Source organism: Bombus terrestris, chromosome 17, assembly GCF_910591885.1.
Source record: "Bombus terrestris chromosome 17, iyBomTerr1.2, whole genome shotgun sequence".
NCBI classification, from domain to species: domain Eukaryota; kingdom Metazoa; phylum Arthropoda; class Insecta; order Hymenoptera; family Apidae; genus Bombus; species Bombus terrestris.
Window position 1 is genome coordinate 11,319,969 of NC_063285.1, and position 11,460 is coordinate 11,331,428.

General features: G+C 30.0%; 3 protein-coding genes across 5 annotated transcripts; 1 reads left to right on the plus strand and 2 right to left on the minus strand.

Moving 5' to 3' along the window:
- Nucleotides 1-52: 52 nt before the first annotated feature.
- Nucleotides 53-3,259, plus strand: LOC100650018 (exocyst complex component 7). 3 transcript variants are annotated; one of them, XM_012318021.3, is made up of 7 exons: nucleotides 53-175; nucleotides 378-614; nucleotides 857-1,395; nucleotides 1,478-2,029; nucleotides 2,105-2,339; nucleotides 2,419-2,688; nucleotides 2,930-3,259. In XM_012318021.3, exons 2-7 carry the CDS (start codon nucleotides 386-388, stop codon nucleotides 3,199-3,201), a joined length of 2,097 nt encoding a protein of 698 aa, XP_012173411.1. In that variant the 5' UTR covers nucleotides 53-175; nucleotides 378-385; the 3' UTR covers nucleotides 3,202-3,259. The 3 variants fall into 3 exon arrangements, with proteins under 3 accessions (XP_012173411.1, XP_003401930.1, XP_048269574.1); XM_003401882.4 differs by having other exon boundaries at nucleotides 78-203; XM_048413617.1 differs by lacking the exon at nucleotides 53-175 and adding an exon at nucleotides 229-256.
- LOC100650134 (ras-related protein Rac1) lies at nucleotides 3,218-6,213 on the minus strand. The gene is made up of 3 exons (XM_003401883.4): nucleotides 5,556-6,213; nucleotides 4,673-5,060; nucleotides 3,218-4,571 (listed from the first exon to the last, which is right to left on the minus strand). The coding sequence occupies exons 1-3, from the start codon at nucleotides 5,588-5,590 to the stop codon at nucleotides 4,416-4,418; spliced, it is 579 nt and encodes a 192-aa protein (XP_003401931.1). The 5' UTR covers nucleotides 5,591-6,213; the 3' UTR covers nucleotides 3,218-4,415.
- Nucleotides 6,214-7,039: 826 nt separating this feature from the next.
- Nucleotides 7,040-11,279, minus strand: LOC100649788 (DNA replication licensing factor MCM4). The gene is made up of 8 exons (XM_003401880.4): nucleotides 11,052-11,279; nucleotides 10,574-10,920; nucleotides 9,241-10,127; nucleotides 8,858-9,177; nucleotides 8,503-8,780; nucleotides 7,798-8,198; nucleotides 7,507-7,717; nucleotides 7,040-7,414 (listed from the first exon to the last, which is right to left on the minus strand). The coding sequence occupies exons 1-8, from the start codon at nucleotides 11,149-11,151 to the stop codon at nucleotides 7,319-7,321; spliced, it is 2,640 nt and encodes an 879-aa protein (XP_003401928.1). The 5' UTR covers nucleotides 11,152-11,279; the 3' UTR covers nucleotides 7,040-7,318.
- Between the last annotated feature and the right edge of the window lie 181 nt (nucleotides 11,280-11,460).

An 11,460-nucleotide genomic window follows, 5' to 3' on the forward strand; every position in this document is an offset into this window, starting at 1 on the left:
TCATATATTTTAGCAGCATTTTCTGAGATTTCAAAATTATAGTAATAAAACTTTTCATTTGAATAGGGCATTTTTATGTCAGTAGTTGCATCACGATGTTGTATCTCTTTGTATTCATGTTTATATATATAAAATCTTTAATAATTATTTGATATCTAATCGATCGATTATAAAGGTACAAAGCAATAATGTAATGAAAAAAGGTTATATCATAATAATATAACATACAATATTAAAATAGCAATGACATTACATCGTAATTTTATACAAATATTTTTAATATACGTGTTACATAGCGAATAAAGTGACACTAACTATTCAAAGAATTTAAAATATTTCCCGATTTCTCTTACACATATGTATCGTACTATTTTCAGATAAGATAATGCACACTACAAGAGCAGATACTTCTGAACGAAGGTTTGAAATACAATGTAAATTAGAAGCAGAAATTGCTTCTTTAGAAGCATTGAAAGAAGCAGAAGAACGAAGCAGGAAGTTAACCAGTAATGTTGTAGGAATTCTATCTTCTTTAGAACAACGTCTTGCTACATTGCGTCGAACTATACTTCCCGTTTACAATGAAACAGGGAACCTTCAAGCACAACAACAAAGTATATTATTATAAACTAAATGCAATTAATATATATTAACACTTTGATAGTCAGATTCTGTTGCTATAGCTTTTTTATTGAGACATTTTCAGCAAATGACAAATTAATTAAATAGTATTGTTTTTAATTCATAATATTTAGTTCAATCAGTATATCTGATCATTTTAATGTTAATCATATAAATATTTCAAATCTGTAATTTATCATGTAATAGTATAATTTCGTTTATTTTGTCTTTACAGATATAGAAATGACATTAAATGCTTTAGATCATGCTATTGGGTACTATGGTGTCTGTCAAGAAGTAGAAGCTACAGTGAGAGCTGGTCCAGGAGGATCTGGAGGACTAGATAATTTTTTGGAAGCAATGAATCGTCTTTACAATGCTCAACGTTATTTTCAAAAAAATAATCCAAGCTCTGTAGAATTAGAAAATGTAACAAGTTTGTTTGTTGTTGGTTTAGACGCTTTATATGCAGAATTCCATGATATTTTAACTAGACAAAGTAAACCAATTCTTCCAATCGTTCTTTTGGATTTAATTGGATCGGACGAAGATACTAGTGGTGAGGATGCCCCTCAATCCCTTTGTCAATTACCAGAAAGTATTTTAGGAGATTTACTTAAAATTGCTGCATGGTTGGAGGAGAGGGGACACCGTAAACATGTAAAAATTTATGCATCTGTACGTTCTGCTATTGTTTTAAGATCTTTACAGTTGTTAAAAGAACATCAAAGGAGTGCTAGTGGTGGCAGTACACATGCAGGAAGTCCTTTACCAGTAAGAAACTTAATAACATATTCCTTTGATAATAATTAATTGATTATTTACAATTTAATACTAGTCATATTACTATTTGTAGAAAACGAAATTTGGGAACAGACATTCACTGGGAATTCAAGAAAATAGTGGCAAAAGAGCTTCTAAAAGATTACAGCATGCTTTAGAAAAAAAAGCTAGTAGAATGTTACTAAAAGCTTCTCAGACTACTGGTTTGGGATTGTCTTTAACCGCATCTAGGAAGCCACCACCACAATTGTCTGGACATTCTGTAGAGGATACAGCACCAGATGAACAAGAAATGGAAAATTACTTGCTGTTAACGGTTGGTCTTCATAAACTTATGCAAGCGGAACGGTCACTGGTTGCTAAAATTTTACCGATTAGTCTACAAGCACAAGTATTAGAGGCTACAGTACGCGAAGCTATGGATCTTGTAGCTCATGATGGAGAGAGTATAGCAACTCGTGCTAAAAGATGTATCGTACGGCGTGATTTTTCTGCAGTGCTAGTAATCTTTCCAATTTTAAAACATCTTGGAGAATTAAAACCAGACTTGGAACGTACTGTTGAGGGCTGTGATTATGCCCTTAGATCAAAATTTACTTCTGTGCTTAATACTCTAAACATAACTGTATGTTGTAACGCAATACGATTGTATAATGCAAATTTTATTTTAAATTACATACTACATAATTTAACAATATAGGGGGCAAAAGCATTGGAAGATTTTGCAGAAAGTGTCAGAAATGAATCTAGTTCAATTTTACCTAAAGACGGTACTGTAGCAGAAAGTACAAGCAATGTATTAGTTTTCTTGGAACAATTAGCAGAATATGCAGATACAGCAGGAGCTGTGCTAAGACGTAGTGCTGATATGGAAGGTGCAACATCTATAAAACAAACAGAAAATATGTATAGAATTGTTCTTGGCACTTACATTAGTTGGTATCACTATTTCCTTATTTTTGGATATGTTATGAAAATATTATAAAACTTATTAATATTATTTTTTATTTTTAGAAAAGGTATTAGCGCAATTGAATTTGGTGCTCGTGAGTAAAAGTGATACTTCATATTCGGATATTGCATTAAGAGCATTGTTTCGTTTAAACAATCATAATCATGTTATAAATGCTTTACGTCGTAGTTCCTTGATGGAACTTTTATTATTAGCAGAACCTAGCGCAGAACAAACATATCACGATCTCCTGTTGCGTGATAAGGCTAACTACGTTTCTACTACCTTTGCAAAAGCGCGAGCTTATCTTGAACAACCCTTCGATGAACCAGGTTTGTATTTTGACAATTTAGAAAAACTTCATAATACTAAATAAAAAAAAGAAAAATGTTTTTGTAATAATATTTATTTTGAGTATAACATTAACTATGTGTAATAATGAATTACGTAAAATTAAAATACACGAAGCTATTTAATATAACTGTATAGATTTTAATGATATATATCAATTGTGTAACATGCAAATAGAAAAATGTTAAGAATGAAGATATAGGATTTTTATTATTTTCACAGAACCAGCAGCAAAAGCTTTGAAAGAGAAATTTTTGGGATTTACAAGAGAATTAGAAGAAGTTTCAAAATGTCAACGTTCTTATTCCGTACCTGATGCTCGATTACGAGAAGAATTACGAAAAGAACTTCAACAAGCTATTGTCCCTCTTTATATGAATTTTCATAATAAGTATCGAGGGATATCATTCTCCAAGAATCCGGCTAAATATATAAAATACACTCCGGAACAAATATCTATATTAATTGATACATTCTTTGACACAACGGCATAATAAATAAATAGAAAAATTTAATAAACACCCATTTAATAAAGCATATTTAGTTACAGTATCTATGATATTTTTATGGACTGAATCCCCATTCCCCGGATAGATTGCACAGGTCAGTGGATCTGCGACGATTGAAATAGATCTCGGTCCAGCCCCACTTTATATATATTTATAATATATATATAAAAAACAAGTAACGTCCGATTTAGATTCAGCAGCTTATACATGTAAAATGATAATGATAGGAATACAGTTTGGACTTTTACCATTTATGTACAATTATTTGTTATAGAATAATTCCTTCTTCTGTCTTTCTCTCTTGGCTTTCGTATGCACTCTTAAACATTCATACACACGTACCATTTTCCTCTACCTCTGATATTTTATTCTTTTAGCCATGTTGTGCGTATGAATTACAGCAAAATTGCAACAACATGAAAATACAGGAGAGGTAGAGAATTGAAATCACACTTGTATCGCTCATTTCTAAAACTTACATGATTATCTTATTCCATGGTATGTATATAGTAATATCAACCAATTTAGTTAAAGATGAAAATCATTTCATGTTACATACTTGCAATTGTATATTTACAATGAAAGATATAATTTATGATTAGTTACACTTAAATTATTAGCTGGAAAATTCAATTTATTTAAAAATTAAAAACAACTCCCGTTAATATGTACTGTTCATATTCAAATATTTTTTTACTTTAATGTTTTTAATGTATCAATCTCTTTGTATACCAAAAATTTAAAAATGACAAAATTGTCTGATTACATTTTTAATCTAAAATATACAATGCAAATTTACATAAAATGGTTCAGCTCTTCTATTAAATTGATTAGTATCTAGTGCGCTCACAAACGCACATACATAATGTTTAATTTCTTATAATTCGTATGTAATAACTAATATTAATAACACACTCTAATATACTGTACATTATCAGTTCAGTTTTCATTTGGCTTCCTTTCTCTCATCAGAACATTCAGCTAATGTCCAAAACACTTAAATTGCATATATTTTCTTCTTTATCTTTTTATACGCATTATATAAATTGGTTTGTGCGCTTTCATGGCAGATGCTTGTAGAGAGATGGACCGTACAACGGGGTTTTTTTAATCAAAGTTAGATGTCCTGCTGCAATCAAGTCCGATCGGAGGAGGGGTAGTACATTTGCACATGCTCCACCGTCGTTGGACATTTAATATTATAGAAGGAAACATCTGCGTTTTGGTTTCACTTGAAGAACAGGACACAATACTGCGCGAATTGCTTCATCAAATACTGTTTTCAAACCTTTCTGAGTAAGAGCAGAACATTCTAAATATTTTACAGCACCAATCTCTTTTGCCATGGACAAACCCTAAACATAATTTAATGCAAAGTTGTTATGTTATTAAATTATTATAAATATAGAGTAATAGCAAGAGGATAGTTTAGTTAATAAATTAAACAAATACATGCCTGAGGATATGTAATAGGTGCAAGTTTTTTATCTTTTAACCGCTCAATAGTCTCTTTGTCTTCACGTAAATCTAATTTAGTCCCTACTAAAATAATTGGAGTAGCTGGACAATGATGGCGTACTTCTGGATACCATTTAGCACGAACATTTTCAAAACTGGCGGGGTTAACAAGAGAAAAGCAGATCAGAAAAACATCTGTCTGTGGATAAGACAACGGTCTTAATCTGTCATAATCTTCTTGGCCTGCTGTGTCCCATAAACCAAGATTTATTGGTTTACCATCCACCATAACATTTGCGGAATAATTGTCAAATACAGTTGGAATATATTCTCCAGGGAAAGCGTTGGTAGTGTAGCTTATGAGGAGACATGTTTTACCTACTGCTCTGTAGAAATTAATCAGTTAGAGATAATTAAATTGACTGTGCAGAAATTCTGATAATGAAAAGGTTAATTATAAATGGAACATGAGTAAACAATTTTTACATTATCAGAATAAAAGTTATAAAATAAAATAATATAAGTTCGAATGAAATTTTAACGAAGGCGAAAAAAGGAAAAAAGAGGAAAACACGGAGAAAAGTAATACCTCGAGGCGATAAATTATCTAGAAGTTGATAATTTTAAATTAAGATATTCTGATTTTCTTTAAAAGAAAAAAAAAAAAAAAAGAGAGAGAAAAAAAAGAAAAGAAAAGAAAGAAAAGAGAATACATATTAAAAAGCACAACGGGTGTGGTACTAGCTTTTAAATAGTTCTTGATCAGGAAAAACCAATCGCCAAGGGGTACTTCGATGATTCTTTAGATCAATTAATGTGGATCGAAAACAGGAAAATGCAAACATATCACAAAACATTAGAGTAGGTATTAAAATACTCACCCGTCTCCTACGACAACACATTTGATAGCTTGCATCCTGAAGGTTGGAACCGTTCACAAGTAGAAATATCTACGTAAATTCGCAGGAAGGGAGGCTAGTTCGATTCGACAGAACAGGAAAGATTAAGAGAGATAGACAAGGAGTGGAAATGTCGTGAAATAGAAAGAGAGAACATAAAGGAAATAGGCGCAAGAGAGATAAATAAGTAGTGTCAAAAGTAAGATAGAAAAAGATCATAAAATGGAAGGATGTATAAATCAAAGGAAAAGTGGGAATGATATAGGCAAAAAAAATTATAAGTACTTGTGTAGAACTATTAACAGTGGTAATAAACAAATATATATTATAACGTCCTTGATGTCCTTGTTTTGTGATAGAAAACGCAGTTGGGGGTCTTTCGTTAAATGCAGCACTCCTGACCTCAATATATGGCCTCAATAATGAACGTAGACTTAAAGGTTTTATTTATTTTATAAGAATTAAAATGCTATTTCTATGAACACAACAAACTTTAAGCAAATGCTTTACTTATACACCGTGTTTATGAATATTGTTTTAAAAACATATTTAATTTCAATTAATTCATTTAAATGGAGGATCGGATACACATGAAATAATGGTTGAAATGATAACCAGTGCACTGTAAAGCGTAATACATTTGGTGGGGATTTTTACGAATGCGCATCAGCTTAATAAAATTCACATGCACGTAATAGAATAAAAATACGGAAATTTTGTAATATATATTTCAAAATTATGCAATACGTTTATATAGAAAATCTATACTGTTTAATTACAAAATCTATTATCTATAAATTTCTTAATTTTATTCTAATGGAAATTAAATATTAATGCTAATAAAATTAAAATCAAGCTAAATAAAATATAATAATGCAATTATATTATGCAATCTCAGAGAGGAGATTTCCTCTCAGGTAATGTACAATAATGGTTAAATTCAGTATTGTAATTTTATCATGTATATCTTTTAATTCTTATTAACATTCAAGTCGTTTAAAAATCAATTTATATAGGTATTGGTATAGAGAATAATAAAAAGTATATATGTAACATTCAAAAATGTTAAAAACTCAAAAAATTGAAGCAGAAAACAAAATTTTAATAAATAAGTACAGATATAAGTATAGGTATAAAATAATATAGAATAATCATGAAAAATTTCACATATTTACTGAACTGTAACTGTAACTGTTGTATAACTCAGCTAATACTATTAGTGAAATCTCTCATCATAAATTATCGGTATTAATAAATTTTCCTATATAACGCAATAATAACTTTGATAATAAAATAAATGAAATTTTAAAAGCAAATTTTACACATAAATAAATCGTTCGATTATCTTATTTGTTGCAAAATTCTTAAAGACAAATCTGTAACCTACAGTTTCTAATTTATCAACTCACTAATTACTGTTAATTGATAAATTATTATGTGGAAGGGTCCGGATTAATACACTACCATACCAATTTGTTTCTATTTAATATATTGGTGATATACATTTATAAGAAGAAGATTGAGAACCACTGCTTTATATATTTAAAAATTTGATGATAAAAATCATATAGATTAAGAAATATTATGTGATTGAGGATATTACACGCAATAAATAATATTAATTTACGATGAAAAATATATTTAATACAAATTTGCAAAAGATAATAAAAATATATATTCATTGTTTTATATGTACTTTGTTCGCACATAAATCTAGTTTAAAATGATGAAGTATACAAAATAAGTTAAGAAATACGAATATTGTTTCTCCCAATTACTGTTATTAATCCATTACTTTGCAGCTCTCTTAAGGCATCATCAAACATATCTCGTGTAACAAGCTAAAAATTATAACAACTTTCAAAAGTTTTCTGAGATACTGATGTTTACACATTATAACAATTATACTTATATGCACAGTACTTTTACTAACCAATTCAGAAGATTGTTTTATTTCTGCAAAAAGTTTTTGTTGATTAAGTATATGAATTTTATCCTTGCTTTCAATTAGTTTTTGAATTGCGTCACATAGTTCTTTCCTCCTTTTCCTAGTTCCTGTAGATATACCAGTAGTTAAGATAGTTATGTCTATTTTTCCGCTTAATGGATCGATTGCTGATTGTTTTATAGCTTCTCTGTGCAACCTATTGACAATAAATTAAATATCTAGATTTACTTAAAAGTTTTATATTGATATTATTATATACTTGTCAATTAACATAACCTCCATGCTTCTTCAACATCTTGCAACTCTACAACAGAACTCAATCGCACTTTAGCATGTGCTTCAGATAAACGTATTAAAGACTCTAATTGTCTAGGATATGCTGTTATCTGTCCATATCCTCTTCCAACTCTTCTCATATCAACATAAGCTTGTATCAGTCTTTGTTGACTTTCTTCATTGAGGACAGGATGAACGTGTTCTTTTGCAAAAACTATATAATCACGAACAATACTTCTATTTATCAGTTCATCTTCATCTTCCTTTATTGTCTTATAGTATAAAGATACCATATGAGTTGCAAGTCTACCATCATATGCTTCATCTTGTGGATCTAATATTAAAAAAATCAAATCAAATCGAGAAAGCAGTGTATGTGGTAATTGCACATTTTCAACCACCTGAAAATATATATTCTGATATAATGCACTCTATAATCACAATAGAATTCGTATACTGGTTAAACCTTGTAACGTTATTGCCTTAGGTTGTTATGTTGTTGTTGAACCAACTGAAATCTTTTTATTACAAACAAAATCCAGATTATCTCGTTGCTCTCATGATTATAGAAATAAAAACACAACATCATTAAAGAAAGTATATATAGAAAGATCGCGAAAGACTATAGGTTCGTTAGTAACAGAATAATTTAAGGTATTTACATTACAAGATTTTGTCTCATATAAAATTTAATAAAAAACGTACAGTTTTATTCTTATTCCATTGAGATTCACATGGATTAGCAGCTGCAAGTATGCTAGTTCTAGCATTTAATTGACAAATAATTCCAGCTTTAGCAATGCTCAAAGTTTGTTGTTCCATTACTTCATGCAGTACTGATCTTGCACTTTCATTCATTTTATCGAATTCATCAATACAACATATCCCATTATCTGCGAGTCCTAAAGCTCCTGTTTGTAATATTAATTGTCCAGTTTCTGGATCTTTTGTTATATAAGCTGTTAAACCAACTGCACTGGAACCTAAAACATACATTAGTACACATAAATATATAAATATATCGAATTCTATTAAACCGTTTACTCTTGTTTTACTTTACCTTTGCCGCTAGTATATTGAGATCGTGGTACCAAATTGTATATATATTGCAATAATTGTGATTTACTTGTACCAGGATCACCACAGAGTAATATATTAATATCTGGTCGAAAATGCTTGCCATATATAGTAAAAGTCTTTCTGGTTCCTCCAAACAATTGCAATATAATTCCCTTTTTTACATCATTATTTGCATATATACTAGGAGCAATATGTCTTGCTAATCGTTCGTAGATATCACCCTTTTGCGACAACGATTTCAAAATTTCTATTCTTTCCGGTGTAAAATTATGTTCTTTTCCGTCCTCTTGATCATATAACCTATGGGTAACTTAAAATAAATAACTGATGAAAACAAATTTTAGAATTTGTTTATTTCCTTACCGTTTAGAGTTGTGCTTTCTAAAATGAACTATATCAATATAAGTCTTATAAATTGCTTGCAAATTGTGATCAAAATTAGGTTTATGTGTTGCTGCTCTATAAATTCCAGTAACAGAGACCCTATCTCCAGGCATCACTGCATCTACTAAGTTATTATGCGCAAATAAAACAATAGTGTGTGGCGTCTGTCCTTGTGGCATTTCATCCGGAGCTTCTTGTAATCTAATCATTTGTTTATCAGAGAAATGGCTCAAATTATGTACTAAAGTGAAAGAATATTTATAAGTGCAATGTGCACATACTGTAGGCTCTTTGGTTTTCCCTTTTTCAATTTCTACAATGGTTGTAAAAGCACAAACGCTACATTTAAAATAAGCCTCTCGCATTTGTGGAATTAATCGTGATACTCTAATTACCATTCCTGGTATTGTAATCAACTGATCTACATCAGTAGGGTTTAGTTCTCTCATAGTTTTAATCTTGGTCACATTAAAAGGACGTACTTGAATTTGATGCTCCAGAACAGCCGCTGGAAATTTTTCAAAGAATAATTCATTTGCTGCCATATCTAGTGTTGGAATTGCTTCTTGAGGATATGAAACCAATTGTTGATAAAGATGTTCATTAAACGTTTTTACATGAGCGCAATTGACATTTAAATATGGTTCTTCCAAGGTATGTATCTCTTCTAATTTTTGAAGATACAAAGGTTCTGACAGATTCATATTTTCTGGTAGTTCATCATTTTCTGCATCTGGGTCAATAAATTGTTGAAAAAATGATTTGAATTGTTCTTTACACTGATTTATTACTATGTTTGTCCCCCAAACAACCAAATGAGCTCCTGCCGTATCACTTTCTGATGTACCATTTGGCGCTTCTGCAATCTATTGTCATTGTCATTTTTAATTTATTGTTCTAGTTATTAGCATTATCACTAAATTAATATCACCAATATCAATATTATTATTCATTTATTATTTGATATTAACATATGGTATTGATATTTAATATTTGATATTATCAAATATTTTTATAGATAAAATTAATAAAGTATAAACTTTTATTTTCATTTATCTAAACTTAAATTTTATTCTTTCTAAGGTAACTATAATACCTTTTTAAAATATTAAAACTTATTTAGTATTTTCCACAATGGTATAAAGTTTAAAAGTATAATCTGCGTATAATAAACTTATAAAACAGTTTTAAAATTAACTATAAAACAAAATTTGACTAATTATAAAAAAAATTATGCCATTTCACAAAAATTAAGTATTTCTCAAATTTCTAAATTAAAGAACAACTGTAACATCAAATATCATTAACTCACTGGTTCTTGTAACGTAAATTGACGCAATCGCCTATCCGTATTAATGTCAGGTCTATGCCTAATTGGAGTGCCTCGGATTCCACTTCTTGGGGTACGTATTGATCCCAACGAGCTTGGTGTACCATAATTAATCGGAGAAGATAATTGTAGACCACTTTCTGAACCATTAATTGGCCCAGAGTGGTCTATAAATTGATCACCAGAACCAATAGCACTTTCATGTTCAGAAGAAGCAACAATTGTTGCAGCTCGGTTTCCAGAACCTAAAGTACTTTGTTGTGTACCAGTGGTGCCCCATCTCAACGGAGTTTCGACATTATTATCAGCTCCATTACGAGCAGAATTACCTTATACACAAAGTTTATAGAATAAATACATATATATATATATCGTAATATAATAATGTATGTAACACATACAATAGCACTATAAGCGTAAACATAAAATAACCTTTAAAATATACATTATATATACTTACGGGGAGTACCAAAAGCAGAAGGGGATCTAGTATCTTGATTTTGTCTTCTAGGAGTTCTTCCAGGACTATCTACATCTGATAATCTCATAGGACTCGACATTGTCCTTTGTATATTTCTGATACGTTTCTGAAATGAAGAGAGAACATTAAACACTTGTTTTCCCGCGCTTGAAGCCCCTTATCATTAAAGATGAAATAAACTATAACTGCGGATAGCTAACAATACATAGGATCTAGTAACAAAAGATAATGCATTAATCCCTAGTCTAGATCCCATAAAAGTGGTTTACGTAGTGTCTCAAACCCATGTTTATGTTAGGCTGGAGATGAGATGTTAACGTTTTTATTAAATTTAAATTTCAGATGCCATAAGAAAATATCTAGGAAAAACTGCTTGAATAATATTATA